The 21,751-nt window shown below is 43.3% G+C and overlaps 1 protein-coding gene across 1 annotated transcript in view; it reads left to right on the top strand.

Annotated features, from left to right (window-relative positions):
* The window catches only part of MDGA2 (MAM domain containing glycosylphosphatidylinositol anchor 2), a 390,338-nt gene that overhangs the window by 200,985 nt on the left and 167,602 nt on the right, over positions 1 to 21,751 (top strand). The window contains exons 4-5 of the mRNA XM_082000249.1: positions 6,460 to 6,656; positions 12,234 to 12,366. Coding sequence (XP_081856375.1) covers positions 6,460 to 6,656; positions 12,234 to 12,366 — 330 coding nt within the window. The remainder of the gene's footprint in view (positions 1 to 6,459; positions 6,657 to 12,233; positions 12,367 to 21,751) is intronic.

Genomic DNA, 21,751 nt, shown 5'->3' with positions numbered 1-21,751 from the left:
TCTGGACTTGGTTTGAAGAGGTGAAGAATCCTCTATCTGCCCAGGTAGTCTGTTCCTCTGTTCAACTGCTTTACCTTCAAAAAAATCAGTCTGATCCTTTCCCATACTGAATTGGGCTTCCTTCATCTTCCAGCTATTGTTGCTTGTTGTATATATTACTGGTAGCCAAAAGAGCTCTTTTGTACCTACTGTTTTCCCACCATGAGGTGCTTATATCCTATAATATAATAAAGTTAGCATTCAGTCTTCTGTTCTGCGAAATTAAATGCATCTCACTCTCTACTTCTTTTACTGCAAGCTGAAGTTGTAAGTACTTTCTCCAGTGCATAAGTACTTTTCTGTTGCTCTTTTCTTTGCCCTTTAATTTCTTAATGTTGCTTAACAATGGCTGACACCAGATTAGAATCCTGTACTCAGGTCACCAGTTCGATATATGAAAGAAAATTATATCCTTACTCTTACTGCACGCAGTGATCCCAGCAGCCCCATCTATTTCAGGACCGTGCTGAGGTCTTTGCTGGTGTCTCTCTCGGACCATGCCAGGGTACAGTCTTGCGCTGTTAACCTCTATTATGAGTTCACAGATGTATATCGTTCTGTGTGAGCATCAGACTCTTCATTATTTGGAAAAACCACTGGTCGCTATTCGTGTATGCATATACACATGCATATAGAAATCCCATGTTGTAGTAAGTGTTGCTGCTTTCTGCTGTTAATGCTGTAAACGCAAAACCCTCGGCACCAGTGTATCTGCTGTCCAGGGACTCCAATGCTAATTCAGTCTCATAAATAATGAGCATTGGCTCAGTTTGGTGTCCTTGGATAAACAAAACCGTTGCTGCCCTCTTGCAGGGCTGTATGCCCGGTGCCATCTTCCTGATGTCATTAGGACATGCTCGTATGAACAGTTCATGCACGTTTCAATCAGGTATATTTATAACCTCATTAAAAGAATAAAGGAAAGCTTTTCTCCATAAAACTACATCACCAAGTGTTTGTTACATTTCTCCTCTTGGATTCTTTGGTGATAGACTCCAACCCTCGATAAAACGTGGCAGGCAGAAATGGTCTCGAGCTGCGTGGGGTATTGTTGACTACTAAGGTCATTCTGTTTGTCCTTTTGTGTTTGACCATGTTAAGAGCCTTCTAGCATGTGTTTGATCTTCCCAAAATGGTATTGGAAATCAATATAAGCTCATCAGGGGTCTCCCAGGGTCACACTCTTAGTCTTGCAGGAGCAAGAAAGAAAGGCTTGCTTTCTTATAGGATCTGGCCTTGTAAATGATGCTTGCTTTCTACTGTTGCATCTGTACTGCACATGCAACACGGCACTGCAGATGCATAATAAATCTCTTTAAAGGGCTGTAGAGGGAAAAATATCTTATGTGGAGCTCCAGGTAACTTGGCTCCCCTGTTTCCAGCTTGTTTGGAGCGCTTGTGTCTCCACACAGCACGTACTAATGGATGGCACTCAAGACAGCTCATTATCCTTTCCATAGGTATGCAAGAAATACATATTTGTTGATTTTTTTGTGCATTTTTGGAATCACGTGTAGTTGCTTTATATCATACAGCACTACAAAGCACTTCAAACCTGTGTAATTATTAATAGCTTGTGCTAGGTTAAGGACGCTATAGTAAGGAAAATAGCATGAAAAACATTGCACTTTTATATTTAAGGATAACTTAGGAGTCAGGCAGGCTAAATATATGCATCACTGCTGTCTCCTCTCTGGGTGTCTTGAAGCAGTTTCAATCAGTTTACCAGATGCAAGTTTTATTATTATCCTGACTTCCAATCATCGCTTGCTTTGAACATCTGAAGACAAAGGCAGCTAATTTACAAATGAAATCAGCAAGCTGTGTAGTCCCATAGCCGAAAAAAAGATGGTATAGCAAATAAAGTCTGTGATCCTGCTCTCCTGTTTGTATATGTGGAAGTCGCCTGGAGCTCAGGTGAGGGTTGCAGGAGATGGTCCGTCTTTCCTACTCACAGGCAGTGCGAGGCCTCCAGTGCTTTGCACTTCAGCATAGAGAGGCTATTATTAGCATCTGCCACAATTCCGTGCACCTTCCACACCAACCTCTCTGACCCTTGTGATGCAATTCACAGTGCATTTAGGTTAGACCCATTTTGAACAGCTCATACTGGGTTTTCTGTTTGTTTGAGAGCTTAGGGACGTGCAAAGGGAATCCTTCCAACACCGTGTTTAGCATCCCTGGGCCATCTGGGTTTTGGAAACTGTTTGGTTCAATTCAAAGATTAAAAACTGAAAAATTGAACCTAATGGTGGCATAAACCTCTGTGGAAAACATACTTCTGTAATTATTTTCATTTTGATTAATAGACTTTAACTACATAGCAACACCCATGACTTCAGTTTAATTTAAGGAAGGATTAGTCAGTTAACTCTTCATAATTTGATCAACACAAAATGAAAATTCTAGGGTTTTTTTTCCCTCTTGTAAAGCGCTTCAGAAATTCATCATGTCAAGCTTCCCAATGCTAAATCTTTCTCTGCTGCAGTAAGATCTCCCTGTCTCTTCAGTGATTTCCTCTCTGTCTTCCTTCCAGGTTAGTTTGTGCAGTATTTGAAGTCCATAACTTCCCTCCCAGTGCTGAATCCCTGACTGTTCCAGTGCTGCTACGGAAGAACAAACACCCACAGACACGTACATGTACACACAGAGCTTTAAATAGGTTTTTAAAAATTTGTTTGGAAATTTGAATATCAATTAGTAACAATTCAATTAGCCATTGAAGCCGGACTTCTGGAGAGGTTTCACAACTGGGCATTAATGCCACCGAGATCAGGTGGCTTTAAGATAGCCTGTCTAAAGATGGCGAAATTGGAAGTTGCATGCCTCTGTTGTGATAACTCTGCAGAATACCTCAGCAGTGTTATAAAAAAGACATAATACAAAGTGTTTGCAGCTCTCACACTGCCTGAGCAAAATACAGTCTTATATAACAATCCAGTAAAACATTTGTCTAACCCTGCACAACAGCGGGGCAGGCAGTTGAGCGTTCAGTGAAATCTCACAACTGCAAGCATTATTTTGTCTCCTATTAGTGCTGCTTCTTTTGCTTTGATGCAGCTGCTGAGCTCTTTCCAGCATCGCCGATGGAAAAATCAGTCAAGTTCTGCAGTGCAAATTTTCTCTTAATTGACCATTATGAAATGCTTTGGCAGAGGGCTTGCCTCATTTGCATTCCCAACTTAAATTTCTTTGAGGTTTCCTTATACTCTTATCAAAATCCATCCCCTGTCATAGTACAGCGCTACGCAGAAACATGGTGCCTGCTTCTCTCTGTCGTAGAGGAGTACTGGTGTCAGAGAGGGTTAGCACACATCCAGCATGAACACATTGCAAGAGAGCAGATAGCGCAAGCAACTGATGATATTATAGCTCATGGTATCGTGGATTAATTCAGATTGGAAAGGACCTTCTGTCCAACCCCCTGCTCAAGCCAGGGCCGACTTCACAGCTAGGTCTGATTGCTCAGGACTATTTCCGGTCATGCTTTGAATGTTTCTGAGGACCGTATCCCACAGCATCTCTAAGCTCTTATCTGATTACATGCGGAATTTGTTTTCACTTACAACCAGGAGGAATTTCTCTTGGTGCAACTTATATCTATTGGCTCATGGTCTTTTGGTCTGCACCTTTAAGAGTTTGCCTTCATCTGCTCTAGAACTTCCTGGTAGTCAGTCAAAGATAGAAATTAGATCTGCCCTTCATCTTATCTTCTCCAGGCTAGCCAAACCCACCTCCTCCAGCCTCTGCTTGTATAGCACTTGCTCCAGCCCTCCGATCATCTCGGTGGTCTCCTCTGCACTTGTCCCAGTATGTCCATGTCTTGACCTGGACAGGGTGCTCAGGATGTTGTCTCACGTGTACAGGGTAGAGGGGAAGGGTTGATTCCCTGGACCTGCTGGCTGCACTCTTGCTGTTGTAGCCTGGGATGTGGTTAGCCACCTCCTGGTCAGATTCTCCACCATTTCCTCCAAGGCCTTTTCTACAAAGCTGTTTTCTGGCTAGTCAGCCTCAGCCTGCCTCGTGTTAGGGTATTGATTGCCACTTTACCCTGGCAGTCCTCACAATTGCCTTAAGTCCTGTTTTTAGGCTTTAAGTGATTTAGTGTGTCTAGTCTTGAGTAACTTCATCAAAATGAAGCTGAGTCAAGACTTGGACTTCTTGTGTATTACACCTAAGGGGACGCACCTTCATTCGAGGAGTGGTCCTGTGACTCAGTGTTGGAGGCTCTTGGCTGCCAGTCATCCTCGTTTGTGGTCTAAGGATGTGCTTTAATAAGCAGACCCTGGAAAGCATTCATATGTGAAATTTTCTGTTGTTCATCAAAATACAAGGAACAGGTGTTTTGCCCTAGAAATTGAAGCAAGCTAATTTTCTCCTTTTTATTTTCTACTGCATGAGTAGAAGACATAATGTTTCGGCAATCTCATCCCTTTTCAAATGCTGCTGTGGTTTAGAATAACCTTTAAAACAAAAATGAAATCTCATTAGAAAATGCCATCCTAATTTGGAGCAACAGTTTCATAATTTGTTTCTGTGATATTAAATTAAATGTTTTGTAGAGTAGAACGAAGGTAACATTTACTTAAAATTCATGCACCATTACAAGATATTATTGCTTGAATTATTCCAAATTTTGGAACATGTTTTGTTTCTAATTAATCAAGAGACTCTCAAGCTTTACTCTTGTTATGCAAATCAAAATGTAAGCATCTAAAGAATAATTTTTAAGTGCAAACTGCTATTCAGTGTGGACGTTTGAAACACTAATCTCTTCAGTTTGTTAATGATCGTCTTTGTTTAATAATCCTATGTGACTCTGCCTCGCCTCTAGTTTTTAAAAACTGTCAAACCCCCAAGTTCTTTAAGAACTGCTGCGCTGATGGTCTGTCTCGCACAATGCACTGTGGTGGTTGCAGTGGTGTTAGAGCGGTACTTAGGGAAAGGACACAGGACCAAAACCCACGTGGTGCTTCCCCAAAAACAACTGTCCTTGTTTTCAATACCTTTGAAAAGGGACTAAAGCGTGTGGGTGCTTTTGAGCACGACCACGTTCCCTTCGACACTGGTGGGCATGCTAAGATTTGAGCACGTCGTTCTGCGTGTCGTTGAATCGTGGCCTCAAATACATCCAATGAATTGATATTTGGATAGTTGCTTACACAGGACTTTGCAAAAATAATGTTAAATTTGTGGGTGAGTAATTAATTAAGCACTACTTAAGGCAGCATATATATTTTGTTTTAAGGAAGAAGCGCGGGTAATAAGGTTCTGAAATTACTTCAGTCAAGCCTGAGTTGTACATGGGAATGTGGCGTTGCTGTGTACTTGCAGATCGGATCGGTACAGGGATAATTAGGCAAATTGTTCCTACTCCCTGTGGGTAGCAGCATCAGTGCCTGTATTGTAACTGCTGGAGCCAAACCTGGACGTACCTTTGAAACATAGCAGCTAGACTTAGGGAAGCAACGTCCCCTTGGCTGCCAGCCCTCCAGGTAGTATAATGCCTCCCTAAAGCTCACCAGGTAGTTGCTTACCAAGTCATCTGGAGGTTGAGTGTTTTTAATTAATATTTAGTAAAAATAGCCAGTGCTTTTCTTGTTTTGTTTCTTTTTTTTTTCCTTCTTTGATGTACAATGGTAACGCCCTACAAACAGTATTCTACTTGTTCTGGAATGAATAAAGCCCAAATTAATTAATTAGGTGTACTCACATTCCAAGGCCTATCATTGTTTCTTCCCTATATAAGATGAGCGAATTCTGTTGTGGGGATCTAATTTTCTTTGAGCTGACGTAGAGGGAGTAATTGTATGATATCTGTATTTTAATCGAGAAGTGTGTTCTAAAGCCTGTGATGAATTTACCTGCCTGAAGTTAAATGCATGTAACTAAAAGAAGGGAATGTGCATTAAATTACTGTATTAAATTGCTTCTTTAAAGGAAAACAGCTGCATGCACATGATCTATATTCTAGTGGATCCTACCGTTAGGATGCAAATTAGTCTTTCCATTTATTTCCAAAGCTTTATAAACTATTTTGTCTAAGAGAAATTTAAATTAAAATCATACATAAGAAACAAGTAGTAAAGATGAAAACCGGATGAAATCTAAGTATTAGTGGAACCATGATAGAAATATGACTGACGTTATCATATACAATATTGTATATATTGTTATATACAAAAGCCTGAGTCGTAAATGAAGATCCAGTTGCGTTAGGTGCTGTGCAGGTAGAAAAAAAACTCTTAAATTGAATGCTGCTGCAAAAGTCCTAAGATGTACATTTGTGGCTTTTAGAGCTGCGTTGCCTCTTTTGCTGTTGACTCGTACACAAGGCGATGCACGCGCCTCCCATTGCAGAACCATCATAGAGTCAACAGAAGCCTGGCTTTATCACGGTGGTTCTTTCTGTCTTTCCAGATTTGGATGATCCAGTAGTAACAGTCCACCAGAGCATCGGGGAAGCAAAAGAGCAGTTTTACTATGAGAGAACGGTGTTTCTCAGGTGTGTTGCCAACTCCAATCCGCCTGTTCGGTACAGCTGGCGACGCGGCCAAGAGGTATTGCTGCAAGGGTCTGATAAAGGAGTGGAGATCTATGAGCCCTTCTTTACCCAGGTAGGAATGCAACTATAGTATTTTTTCCTTCCTTAGGCTACTTGCACCAGATTCTTTGTAGCTGGATCTGCTTGCATATCCCTGCTGGGTTTGTGGTGTGGGTAAGCGGGCATGCCCTCCAGATAACTGCACTCTGGCACAAATGCACCCCTATGTTGTTATAAGACTTCCTAATATAAAATATGTCTTTTAATTTTTTGTAAAATTAGGAAATAGGAAATTTTGGGAAGATGCATGGGGAGTGCTATCTGCAGGAGCCTCTTTGAAGTAATTTTGCTTGTGCTCTTGCAAGCCTAAACCTCTGATATGACTGCTATTTCCTAATCTTTTCCAATACAATGCAAAGTGATTCTGCACAGAAGTTACAGCCTAAAAAGCTTTGCAAGAAGGCTAAACTCTATGGCAACTCCCTGTGTTGGTTTTTTATTTTATTTTACTTTTTTTTTACCTTTCACTTTTTTGACTCTAAGTTTTTGTTCCAGAATTACACACTTAAAAGATGTGGTGGAAAAAATGGAAAGTGCTTTTTTAAGCGTTCCTATTCACACTCACAGCCACGAAGGCAGACTGGGCCATCAAAAGAGTCTGTCAGATTAGATCAGATTAATTTATTGTTAGCACATTTGCACAGTCTCAGAATAAAAAGGTGGCATATCCTATTGTCTATGGACAAAAGTGTGTGATGGTGTTTGCAAAAAGAAAAAAAAAGGGGGGGGGAATTCTTTTGGAAAGTGTCAAGCAATAACAAGTAACGACAGAGGTGAAAACTGCCTGGTAATTTGGTCTTCATAGCAGAAAGCAACCTACAACTTTCATAAATAATTTTCAGCTAATGATTTGAGAGCACCTTCGTTTTTTCTTTTTATTGTACTTGACAGCTTTATATTGCTACAGTGTCTTGTGTTTTACTGAGAAACATGTAGCCTGGAACCTTGCAGAGATGAGAATTAGATTACATAGTCAAGTTATTGGTCTCCTAAATGTGATGGGATTATTTTTAATTTAACATGCAAGGACCTAGTTTAGCAAATCCGTGGCTTGTTTCTGTGGACAATAGTGTATAAACTGGGGTTTTTTACTGTTTTAATTAAAAAGTGAGAGACTCCCTTGACATAGGACTTTTTGTTTTGTATTTCAATATGGAAATACTAATGATTACCTTCCCTGTCATCTAATAAAAACATATCTAATAAAATGTGTCACATTAATTTAAATTCTATATATATAATTAAAAAAAAAATTTCTAGGTTACTAGGAGCATTCTTCCTAGAACGTCTGTCTGGGCTGAATTAATGAATAAATCAGATTGTCATGTTGACAGTCGAAAGCTTATCCATAACCTTTTTACATTGGAGATGTGCTTGAATTAGCGTATCTTGTCTGTGTGCTTATAAGATCTGATACATGTTTATAAGAGGAAGAGATGTAATTAGAAGTTCAAGAGTCAAACGTCTACTGCACATGTCTGCATAATTGGTTCACCTTATGATAGAGTAACAGACAGTAAGAGCTGATGTGAAGAGGGATAGAGGGGATTTGACTTCAGAGCAACAGGAGATACGAATTTGAGGTGGCATTTTTTTTGTTGAGTGCTTTGAAGGTGGATTATCAATCTGAACATCAAATGAAATGTAAAGGAAAACAAGTCATAACACAAATTTTCTCAGATATTTTATCCAAAAAAGGCTACTTTTTTGGATAAAATAACTTTCTGAAAGAAAAAGTTTTCTAGTTTTATTAAATCATAGAAGGCACCTGGAAAACTGGGCATATACAAAGGAATTCTTGAACTTTGAACAGATTTTTTTCAATGAATCTGGTAACATCAGCTACTTATTTTAGCTGCCATCAGAAAAGAAATTGAACAAACTTGCACATTCTCATCTCTGGGAGTGTTGGAAATACTGAACTTTTCAAAGCAAAATCTTCATGCAGCGTTTGGACCTAAGAGTTTGGATCATCCTTGTTGCACATTGTAATTGCACAGCCTGAGTACCGGATTAAATTTGCTGTATTTACAATAATTATGCAATTAGACATGGTTAGACTAATTATCTAAACCAATAAAGAAAATATACATATTTTATAAACCTCTGCGATCTGGGGACGTGATCCAGAATGCCATTGTGACTTCAGCCCGGAAGTTCAACTTGGAGTCCAGAGCTAAGGATTGAATTGATGGGATGTAGCTGCTCTGTGTTGCTAGAACTCGATGACTTTGGTAGCTGTGCTCCTACTGACCTGGATCAGGCCCTTCTCTAGCCCAGATACACCTCTTCTTAAAGTAGGTTCTTTACAGGCAAAGAGTAAAGTCAAGACCCTGAATTTTGGGAAAGCAAAATTCCAGCTCTTTAAGGAGTTAGTCAATAGGACCCTCTGGGAAACTGCCCTCAAGGACAAGAGAGCAGAACAAAGCTGGCAGACCTTTAAGGACACTTTCCTTAGAGCATGAGCTCTCGATCCCCAGGTGTAAGAAGTCAGGAAGGGAAGGCAAGAGACTGGCATGGCTGAGTGGAGATCTGCTGGGCAAACTAAAGGGCAAGAAATGCATGGGCAGTGGAAGCAGGGACAGGTATCTCGGGATGAGTACAGGGATGCTGCCTGGTTTTGTAGGCATGAGGCGCGGCTGGAGCTGAACTTGGCAAGGGATGCAAAGAATAACAAGAAGGGCTTCTATAGGTATGTCAGCCAGAAAAGGAAGGTCAAAGAAAGTGTACCCCCTTGATGAGCAAGACTGGCCAAGTGGTAACAACAGACGAGGAGAAAGCTGAGGTACTAAACGACTTTGCCTCAGTTTTCACTGGCAATATATCTTCCCACACCTCTTGAGTGGATGGGCTGCAAGACGGGGACTGGAGAAGCAAAGTCTCCCGCACTGTAAGAGAAGATTATGTTTGAGACCACCTGAGGAACCTGAACATACCTAAGTCTATGGGACCTGACAAGATGCATCCCAGAGGGAATTGGCTGATGTAGTTGCCAAGCCATTCTCCATGTTGTTTGAAAAGACCTGGCAGTCAGGGGAAGTCCCTGGAGACTGGAACAAGGGAAATACTGCACCCATTTTTAAAAAGGGTAGCAAGGAGGACCCTTGGAACTACCGACCCATCAGCCTCACCTTTGTGCCTGGAAAGATCATGGAGCAAATCCTCCTAGAAGCTATGCAAAGGCAAATGGAGAACAGGGAGGTGATTCAAGACAGCCAGCATGGCTTCACCAAGGGCAAGTCCTGCCTGAGCAACCTAGTGGCCTTCTAGGATGGAGTGACCACATCCATGGACAAGGGAAGAGCTACCAATGTTGTCTATCTCGATTTCTGTAAGGCCATTGACATGGTCCCGTACAACATCCTTTTCTCTAAATTGGAGAGGTATGGATTTGATGGGTGGACTTTTGGGTGGATGAGGAACTGGTTGGATGGTCGCATGGAGAGAGTAGTGGTCAACAGCTTAATGTCCAGACGGAGATTGGTGACGAATGGTGTCCCTCAGGGGACCGTATGGGGTTCAGTACTCTAATATCTTCATTAATGACATAGACAGTGGGATCGAGTGCACCCTCAGCAAGTTTGCAGATGACACCAAGCTGAGTGGTGCGATTGACATGCCTGTGGGATGGGATTCCATCCAGAGGGACCCGGACAAGCTTGAGAAATGGGCCCATGTGAACTTCACGAGGTTCAACAAGGCCAAGTGCAGGGTCCCGCACCTGGATCAGGGCAACCCCCAGTATCAGAACAGGCTGGGGGTGAAGGGAGGGAGAGCAGCCCTGCCAAGAAGGACTTGGGGGTCCTGGGGGTTGAATAGCTGGACATGAGCTGGCAATGTGCGCTTGCAGTCCAGAAGGCCAAATTGTATCCTGGGCTGCCCCTAAAGCCGTGAGGCCAGCAGGGTGAGGGAGGGGATTCTGCCCCTCTGCCCTGCTCTGGGGAGACCCCCCTGCAGTGCTGCATCCAGCTCTGGAGCCCTCGGGTAATGGGTTGAACCTAAAGGAGGGCAGAATTAGAGTAGATGTGAGGAAGAAATTTTTCATGATGAGAGTGGTGAACCCCTGGCCCAGGTTGCCCAGAGAGGTGGTGGATGCCCCATCCCTGGGAACATCTCAGGTCAGGCTGGACGGGGCTCTGAGCAACCTGCTCTGGTTGAAGATGTCCCTGCTCACTGCAGGGGGGTTGGACTAGATGGCCTTGAAAGATCCCTTCCAACCCAAACTAATCTATGATTCCATGATCCTTTGTCTTTAGGAGCAGCCTTTCAAAGGCTTGGTCTTGTAAACACTAAAACATCATGTGCTTAATTTTAATCACATAATTTCTGTGACACTGATTACACATACAAAGCACTTCAGTTCTAATAGTCCAAACGTCTACCGAGCTTTGTTTCAATGACTGTTTCTTTTCTTGTCTGGCTAGCTGTATCTTCTCTTTTATTGTTTTTTGCTAATTCTGTACCTGCATTTTCCCAAACTACCATATTTTTGCTTATATAGGCCTGGGCAGTTGGTGCACATGATATTAAAAAAAAAAAAAAAATTATGTTGCTCAAGGTGTGGTAATCTTAACAGCTGTAAAGCTTTAAAAGGACATGTGATAATGAACATTTTCCAAGGTTTGCTTTTTTGATACTTCATGTGCCCATTCAGAGTGTCTGCCTCCCTGGGCTGAAGTTCTACCTCAGCCTTGTCTAAGCATCATACATTTTAGACATATCACTATAAACGCAGGCAAAGACTTAAAAGCGGGCCGCTGGAGGAGGATTTTGAAAACCTGAGGAAGTTTGTTATTTTAATGCTAGAATGAATAATGTGCAGGTATTGGTACATACAGATTTATTTACTGTTTTTGCAGCCCTCCACACTGTCAGGTCCTCACACCTTACACCCTGTTTTTCTTTTCTCTGCTCCCCATGCTTTCTTCCTCCTCGCTTTGTCCCATGACATCTCTGCGTGCTCAGGATTTTGTACCTAACACTCCTTTTGGCTTTTTGTTACTCTTGTGGCTAACAATGCTGTAATATTTTACATACATATTTCAGCAGCTTACTTTTTCTCCTGAGTTTCTGGTTCTGCCCATTTCACATGGTACTGCAGTGGAAATCTCACATTTTCCAGTCATCTTTTGATAGTGTCTGAAGGAACTCCTACATTACATATCCTGCTCAGGTCTCTGCTCCATCATTTACACTGCTGGCTAAAAATAAAATCCATCAGCAACTCTTTTTCAAAGGAAAACAGCAGGATTTCTGTACCTTGTGATTTTTTTCATCATGTAGATTGTACCTTAAGATATATTATCCCGAATAATGCTGCGACTTGAAAGAGACCATCAAACTGATTTCCCCCTTGCTGCTCTCTTCTTTTGCCTTTGATATATGTGGGGCTACACTTTTAGGTTATGCCAGCTGCCATTCTTTCAGTTAATTAAATAAAATATGTTTTCTGGACCACCTCAACATCTGCTTCTAATTAGCCACCTCTGCATCTTCCTCTTGCCTCCTGAAAGCCATTCTCGGTGTATCCTGCATCTCTGCTGCTTCCTCGGCCTCAGTCCCTTCCTAATACTCTTTCTTGCATGTGCAGGGAGAAACAAAGATCCTGAAGCTGAAGAACCTCCGACCTCAGGATTACGCGAATTACAGCTGCATCGCCTCGGTGAGGAATGTCTGCAGCATCCCTGACAAGATGGTGTCCTTCCGACTCTCTAATAAAACAGGTGGGACTCCAGCAGCGACGTTCCCTGGTCATTAGATGTACCCGTGCTTTTTTGTGTTGCAGCATTGTTCTCTTGCTTAAGATGCACGTGACTGTATGCAGCTGCGCAGCTGCACAGCTGCGTAGGAAAAAAATCAACCTTTTAGTATTCTTACATTGATGTTAACGATTGATTTTATGTGATTGATTTGATATATTCTTACATTGCATTAAACATTGATTTCTTACATTGATTTAAACAAAAAGTGTTTTCTTTCAGATCTAGTTGGTTCAAATATTTTAGCAGTTGTGTTGAAATGCTTTGCAGGAGGGTAACCAGGCATTTATCTATAGTCTTTGACCAAGCTGACTCCATGTTGTGGCATTTCTTGTGCATTTGCTCTTTTCTTTGGACTTGTTCCCGGATAAGCAAATGGTCAGTTGTATATCTCCCTTTCTACATGGCTGTATCACCGCTATGTATCTCGAGAGCCTCATGCCAGTGGTTGATTGCAAAAAGTGCAATTGGGAATGCTAGTTTCCTAAAGGCTCTGTGTCCAGGATCTGCAGAGAATGTGTCTGAAATGGTTTATAAACCTGATGCCAAAGAGCAAACTCCTTAGCTTATATTTCTAAGTAATTAGACATTTCAGATAAGTGTTTTCTGGAGAGCTGTTCTTCAGCAAATGTTGTAACATCTGAAGACTTCAGGTTAGATTACACTGGGTTATGCCTTAATAGCGTATACCTTGGGGCGCTGAAAACAGGTAGCAAATGAGCAAAACAGTTGAGGCATTAACATGCTGAGTGCATCTAAGATGAACTATGAGTTTTATTTGCACTTGCACATTTCACATTATTTCTGTCCTCATGGCTTTATTCCACGGAGTTGCCTCCAGCTTTTTCTGAATTTCTGATTTAACAGCAGTGGGTGTGTACTATTACTTACACAACCCACTGCAAAGCAAATTCACAGCTCAGCTTTAAAGCTGCCACTGGCAGTAAGGGAATTACAGTCAGCTCTGAAGTTATCGGGCAAATGATTTGGAAGCCCTTAATTTACTATCTCATTAATTGTGCTGGGGAAAAAAAAAAAAAATCTTCATGTAAGGTTTGTCCCTCTTTAGTTGCTCTGATTTCATACCAGAAGAGGCATGAAAGCCTGTCTGCCACGGAGAGTTGTACCTGATAGTTGGGACCAACTTTCCTCTCATAACACATCCACCTTCACCTGTGAGAACAGAGGATGAGAATTGTTACTGCTCCCATTTGTCAGAGCGGTAATTTTGCTGTTGGAGCCAGAGCAGTCTTTGTCCATATTGGACCTCATCTACAACAGAAGTTTGTTTATGTTACAGTAATGGGTGAACACCAAAGAGCATAACTGTTCTGAACTGAGGACAGGTGATCATGATCTATTTTTGCAAAAAGAATTAATTATTCCCACCTTACAAACATCATGTTTATTTTGGGAGAAGGGCGTCTTCCTACATTAACAGGAATTGCTCTTCTGGAGTAATTTCCAAAGTAAACAAGCCTGAAAAATTACAAATATTCACACTTTCTCATGAAGAACTTGGTGGCAACCATCATCAAGAGCAGCATTAAATACATATAGTAATTACTGCAACATATCATTAAAGATGATGACTGATGTATTGATGACTCTGGGACAAAACTTTTCTTGTTTGGTATAACTTCATCCAATACAGCTCTTTGGTAAAACTTCACCTGGTGTAACTTCTTAGAAGTTATATAAATTGTAAATCCAGAGTAATCCAGGATAAATCTGAAGTAATGAAAATCAGAACCTGAACTTGATACTCTGTTTGGGTATAGTGCAGTCCTAGCCTGCTTTTAAATTAAAGCTGGAGGCATGTAATAGAGATGCCTATCTAATGGAAACAAAGGAGAGACAAACAGAAGTGTCTGTAAGGTTGCAAACATGCATGTTAGTTATTGTAATTAATGTGGCTACAAGTGAATTTAAGTTAATCTGCAAATTACGTGATTTCAGTGTAAAATTGCTGGCAGATTGGCTATTCTGCATTTATCAGGTCTGTAAGCATAACTGGTGTGAGAAGTTTCTGTTGAACTTGGCTGTTACTGGTGAGAGAGATGACTAAGGAGAATAGCTGAAGCTTACAGCAGCTGTGGCTTTCCATCTCGTTCCAGTAGTGATTTGCTCACTGGGTTCAGGCTTTTATTGCGTGGCAGAGGGACCGTTGCATGATTTGTCAAACTCCCTTTGATTGATTGACTTGTGAGCAACGTTGGGAAGATTTTTTGCTGCCATGGATGTGCACTCCAGCTTGGGTTGCTCAGGGACGTAGGCTGTCCCAGCAGCCAGATGGGGTTTGCGGTCCATCTGCGTGCGATGGCTTGCTGTTCACCTCGACTGATTGACACGGTGTGCTGCAGGGAGCACCTTGGCTCCCCGCTGGCCCTGACTGATTGCCACCATGCACGGATGCGCAGCAGGACTTCCGCACGCTGTAACGAGCGTTTGTCACGTGTGATGATCGTTGGCAGGTTGCGCTTGAGGAAACGTGCTCAGCAGATGTGAAGAAAACCCCAGTGTAACTATGACTCTGTGCCTGGAAATCCTTACTGCTCTTACAGTATCCTGCTACTACCGTGCCTGCTTTCTGCATCCAGGGCCATCGAGGTTCTCACAGATGGCCTTCAAGTCACCTGTTGAACCTTCTGCTTGATAATCTTCTTGTATTGTTAGAGAATATGGTGACAGAGGCACACAAACACAGGTGTTTCTTTCACGAGGTTTTTTAACTCTTTCTGTCTCTGAAACACTCTCAAGTCACCCCAACTTCCCTCACCAGGAGCTGTAAGCGACTCAGGCATGAACATAGGCACTTGTTTCAAGGAAAGCATGCAGATCCAGGTACTCTGCTGCTACTGTTCGTGCCAGAGGGTCTTTCACACATCTACATCCCTGTGCAAACACCTGAGTTGAGAGGCTGATTTGAGGAACACCAAGCATGTCTTGGGTGAGTAGTTTGGGTTTCTGTTCAGTGCCACCTGCCAGCTTGGCCCTGTGATCTTTTTGGTTTCTGTGCTCACTCCATCTTGCTGATTATTTGATTGTGTGTCATGGCATCAGCAGAGTAACAATCAATTACTGCGCTAGAACAAATCCAAAGGAAACTTTCTGCCTACTTCTTGAATAACTAGAGAGGTAATTAAGCTGATGCCATCAGATGAACATGTATTCATCAGCATAATTTTGGGTATGATGCAGGTTTAAGGTGTTACACATAGGTATAATTAGGTACGCTCACACCCCCTTCATTCAATAACAGTGTCTTAATTAGCTCTGTTCTGCATGAGTCTGAAGCCTTAGACACAGCATCGTATGTCTGCAGGAGTTAGAATGCACGGGCATCAGTTTTCAGACACATGCCTTGCTTTGTTCCAGTGCAGACTAGTTTAAAGTACAAAAACAAAGCGGATGTTGTAACGAGAGAAGCTGAGATCATCTCAGAAGCATGTGACCATGCATATGCTGAAGCCCAAGATGACAATTAGCAATAATATTGTACAGCAGCAGGTAGAGGCACTTGTGAGCACAGACCCACTTTGTTTCTAAAGACAGCTATTACTCTGCAAATTTATTATCTAAATAGATGAGAAATTTGAAGGGAAGCAGAAACGCTGTGAAGTGATTCACCTGCTGGCAGATTGCTGGTGAGTGGCAGGAGCAGAAGTAGAAGTCAAGATGTGAGGAAGAACAGCAAAGGGACTAATTTTACAACTCCCATTTGTTTTTAGTAGACTGAGTCCCTTTAAAATCAGCACACAGAAGTTAATTTGGGTAAGTTATTGCAAGCAGGAGTTGTAAAACCAAATGCAGCTGCTTTGCAACAAAATCAAGGGGTTATTCTGAAAAATAAGAGGAACCCTGACTGTTTTCTCAGTGTATGTGCTTGAATCTAGGCTGTTGGAAGAGGAGCAGCTACGAGGGTGGGTGTCACAGTGAGTCATGACCTCCATACTTTGTCTGCGTTACTCACTATGTCCATGCTGTACCCACGAAGAAATGCAAATGATCCAAGTCTGGCTCCTACTCTACCTGTTGGGCTTTTTGGGGAGTTGCTACTGTCCTGTTTCTTCCCCAGGGTCTCAGAAGGTTCATGCATGACACTTACATGTGTCTTTTCCCCATTCATGTTTTTCACTCTGTTAGAGCTCTTAGTGTTTTTGCAGTCTTGAAATCAATTATTTTTTTACTCCAAACACTCCTTGTCAATTGGAAACTGCAAGAAGCACAAAAGACAGAGCTGGCAGCAAAGGCTTCTGGGGTGGGGAGAGCACGGTGCTACAGGTTGTGTCTTCTCATAGGAATTGCTCCTCAACACCTTTCTCATATCCTGTTCTCACTTAGGAGTATTTTGGAATCACCCCCTTGATTCCTCTATTATACCTTCACTTCCCCTTGCCTTGCCTTTGATGTGACCTCCCATAGTTTCCTTACAGGCATATTTATGAGATGTGAATGATTAGTGGAAAATTGGTTGGGCCTTTGGCTTGAAGGGTGGCATGATGTCTAACCGGGGATCATTTGCTCACATAATCCCTCAGGGATCAAAACTGGGAACAATAGTGTACAACATAATTATTAATCACTAAAGCAATGGAACCAAGTGCACTTAAAACAAACGGAGTGGTGGTCAATACAGGGGTTTGACAGGCTGGAGAAAAGGACAGGCAGGAGCCTTGTGAAAGTCAGTTGGAGAAAATGCCATGTCCTGTCTCTGGGGAGGAACAATCACCCCATGTACCAGTACATGTTGGGACGAACTGGCTAGAAAGCAGCTTTGCAGAAAAGAGCTGGGGTGCCTGGCAGACATGTTGAATGTGAGCCAGCAACGTGCCCGTGCACCAACAGCCAGCTGGGTGTACTAGCAGGACGGGAGCCAGCAGGTCCAGGGCAGTGATCCTTCCTCTCTGTTCAGCGCTTGTGAGACTGCGTCAGACTGCTCTGTCCAGTTTGGGACTCCCTAAAGCAAGCAAGACAGGGATGGACAGGAGAAAGACCAGTGGAGGCCACAAAGATGGTAGGGAGCTAGAGCAGGTGAGACAAAGGAAGAGACTGAAGGAGCTGGGCTTGCTCACCATGGAGAAGATGCTTAAACTTTGACTGGATGAGGCCTGAGCATCCTGATCTAATCGGGATTGCTTCAAGCAGGGGTCTGCCCAGAGGCCTCCAGAGATCATTCTACAGTTCTGTGATTAAATCAAGCATGTTAAAAGGCAAAACGGTGTTGTGGAAGTTGTTTGAACTCGATATCCTCTCCTCTCCCTAGCATACATTCAGTGTCTATGCAAGAACTGATGAAAGTCCTGAAGACCTATTGCCTTGCCTTAGCCAGGGCCATGCATTGGTCAGGAGATGTTTCTTTTTGAACAAGCTTAGCAGGAACAAGTTCAGTTTCCTTTAGAAATAGAGGGATTATGTTATTCCAAGCATAATTCTGCTCTGTGTCGAACATGATTTACAGACAGGTGATATTAAAATCTGTCACCAGTTTGCATGTGACTATTTAATCGGTAGAGCTGGGAAAGGTAACTTTAAATACAGCTAGCTCTGAATCTCACATCTGAATGCCCAGATCCAATAATAACGTGAATGGGTCCTTTTAAGAGTGTTCATTGTTTCAAAGTGTAAGAGAAAGGTATGGTATTTACCCATAAATCCAAACATCTTCTAGCTTGAAAGGTTTATTTCAAACATCATTAGGATACATGAAAAGCTTTCAATATTGAAATTTTGTGATTCCTGTAATATTTCTTCTAATATGACTGCACAAATCAACTAAGACTTTGATCTTGATCTGCAGAGCGTTTTCCATGGCATAGATTCATTTGAAAATGTATATTGGTTTGAATTTGCCAGTTCAAGCTGCTTAGTACAGGTGGTAATGTTAATACATAATATTGAGGCTGATTTCTGGCAGCTTTCAATTTAGAAATAATCCACAACAGTAACTTTTACCACGGAAGATGAGTATTTCAAAACATGATTTTTGAGCTGCATGACGTAGTCAATTCAAATCACAGCTGAAGCTGGCATTCTGTGTGGTACACGTGGTGGAAATAAATTGAAAAAGAGTTAATTCACTTTTAATCCCTCCATTAAGTAGTAGTCTGTCGTGATAAACTTGCTTTGTTTCCCTTCATTTGGACAATACAGTGTTAAGAGAATTATCTCATTTTGAAAAAAAATATTTCTCTTAGCATCCCCTGGCATTCTCGTAGAGTGCGGCAGTGAGACATGATCCTGCACTAAAAAGGGCTGAAATCCTCAGATAAGAAACGCAGTCAGCTGTATACTCAGAGCTGGATACCGAAGGTGGATGTCATTAATGCTTCAGCAACAAGTAATAATAGAAGATGAAGCTGGGAAACACCTTGAGAGGTTTTCTAGTCCCGTTCTTTGTGGCAAAATGCATTTTGTCCCACTGATGTCCCTTTAACCTGGCTGCCTGCAGCCGAGGTGCCGCGTTACTGGCAGGCAGTCTGGCCCATCGCACTGGTCCTGTCCACCGTGACACGAAGAAGAGATTATCCTCTTCCTCCTTGCAGCAACGTTTCATATATTTGAAGCTGGTTATCTTGTCCCACCTCTGCTGTTGGATAATGAACCTAGCTCCTTAATTTTTGCCTATGGGTCACATCATCTCTACTTTACGCTGTTCCTGTTGATCTCCTCTGTCCACCTCCTTGGTGAAGTTGGGTGCTTCAGGGCGTGCAGAGTACTCCACTGCACCCAGCCCCACAACCATGGGGTTCAATGCAGGGCTTGTTCCACCCATTTCCCAGCTAAGTTCTTGTTTATGCATCCCTGTATGATAATTCCCTTTTAGCGAGCGCATATTGCTAACATTTGCTTTGTGTCCAGATTGCCATCCACCAGAACCCTCAGGGTCCTTTCTCTGCAGCTCCTCATTAGCCAGTCATTGCTAATCCACTAATTGTGTGGGTGATTGTTGCTGTTGCAAGACAGGATTCGTCTCACCTAAATAGCAGCCGGAAAGCTTCGGTGTCTGTAGTACACTGTTGTTCAGGGAGCATCGTACTTGGTGGAGAGAGGGAGAGAGATGGCTCCGAAGAGCAATTCATCCCACCTATTTTTGGAGAGCAGGAATTGTGCTTTAGGGGTGCTTATTTCTCATCGAGATACATGACCTCGGATTGCATGCCTGACTTTCGGGTGGCTGAAATTAGCCAAGATGAATTTAAGCCTACATGTACAACAGTGCATCTAAATATAGTGATGAAGGGGACGGTTTTGTGATTGGGTTAAGCTGATTTAACGCTGCCCTGCTGCTAAAGGGAGGATCCTGCCTTCCCTTCATACCCTCTTGATGAAATGTCCACAGAATGAATAGTTCCTACAGCGTGGGAGCTGTGAGCTATTGTAGTCATCTCCAGAGCGTAACCACCGAGGAAGTGCTCTGAATAGCAAACGTATCCGCCTCCCTTCCTCCCTGTTGGAGCTATCAATGCCACATCTGTGCGTGAACGGCAACACCAGCAAAGTGCGAGTCATCAAAGTGCTGCTGCTGGGTGAAAAGCAGCCGGGCAGATCGGGGATAAAGAGATGAGTCATCAAAGCTGCATCCCCATTGGTTAAAACCAGAGGATTTCAGAAAAAGTTGGAGGAGGGGAAAAAAAGGCTATTGAGAATAGAGGGAGAGCGCAGGGGGTGGGCCACCGTTACCTGGGCTGGGGCTCCAGGCCAGCTTGTTCGCAAATATGTGAACCTATGAAGACTGAGTCCAGCTGAAAATGGACATTGTTAAATATAATCTCATTCTTCGCTTTATTTCTCTCCTGTAACTCCCCTCTCTGCTTCCCCTCCAACCTCATAATTTTCCTTTCTTGATAGTGTGCCTGGACAAAATAATCTTGAACTTTCCTTAACTTTTAAGTCTCTTTCTTTAATTTTTCTTTGTGGAAGGCTCAAGGGAAACTGAAAAATCTGAGTTCTTTTTTTTATCTGTGACCAGATAGCATGTTCAAATTGGGCAGTGACTGCTGGTACGTGGGGGCCACGTGCACCCCAGTCTGAGGTTAAGGCACGCAGACTGATGGGTGTTTTCAGCAATCGGGGGGCAGCTGCCCTGAGTGGGGGGAGTCACTCCTTTGTGCTAGAACAGGTCTGGGTGCTTTCGCGAAGATGAGAACCCTAAACCACTTGCGATACTGAAATCTGGTCTGGGATGTATGACGTCAGTAATTCCACGCCAAAAAAAAGGACATATGCCTGAAAGAATTAGGATTTGAGCCCTTTACCTTTATTTTCTCTGTCCCTGCAAATGCTGGAATTTCAAAGGCAATGATGAAGTGGGAGAAAGAGCACGTAATACAAAAGTAAGGGTGATATGTACAGTGAGCACATCTGTTTTATGTGTCTAAACACAAAGGTGTTTAGAACTGGAAGTTATTACAGCTGGAGTATTTTGCTGCTCTTCTGCGCTGAGATTACGTGCAGCGCCTGAGCAAGACACTACTGAAGTTCAAAGCTCTACATGACTGGTGACTATATGTGGTGGGTTGACCTTGGCTAGATGCCAGGTGTCCCCCAAAGTTGCTATATCACTCCACTCCTCAGCTGGACAGGGGAGAGAAAATAGAATGACAAGCTCATGGGTCAAGATGAGGACAAGGGAGAGATCACTCACCCATTACTATTACGGGCAAAACAGGCTCGTCTTAAGGAAATTAATTTATTGCCAATCAAATCTGAGAAGGATAATGAGAACTAAAACTAAATCTTAGAACACCTTCCCCCACCCCTCCCTTCTCCCTGAGCTCAGCTTCACTCCCGATTTCTCTCCCTTCTCCCCCCGAGCGGTGCAGGGGGACGGGGAATGGGGAATGGACCTTGTCTGCCGCTCCTTCCTCCTCAGGGACAGGACTCGTCACACTCTGCCCTGCTCCAGCCTGGGGTCCCCCCATGGGAGACTGTCCTCCATGGACTTCTCCAGCATGAGTTCTTCCCATGGGCTGCAGTTCTTCACGAGCTGCTCCAGCCTGGGTCCCCCACGGGTGCCGTCCTTCAGGAACAGGCTGCTCCAGCCCGGGTCCCCCCACGGGTGCCGTCCTTCAGGAACAGGCTGCTCCAGCCTGGGTCCCCCCACGGGTGCCGTCCTTCAGGAACAGGCTGCTCCAGCCCGGGTCCCCCCACGGGTGCCGTCCTTCAGGAACAGGCTGCTCCAGCCTGGCCCCCGCGGGGTCCCAGGTCCTGCCAGCAAACCTGCTCCAGCCGGGGCTCCTCTCTCTCCCCACGGGGCCACAGGCCCTGCCAGGAGCCGGCCCCAGCACGGGCTGCCCACGGGGTCACGGCCTCCTTCGGGCATCCCCCTGCCCCGGCGTGGGGCCCT

Source organism: Phaethon aethereus (assembly GCF_964289735.1).
Source record: "Phaethon aethereus genome assembly, chromosome: 5".
Lineage (NCBI taxonomy): Eukaryota > Metazoa > Chordata > Aves > Phaethontiformes > Phaethontidae > Phaethon > Phaethon aethereus.
This window is presented reverse-complemented; position numbering and strand designations above follow the sequence as displayed.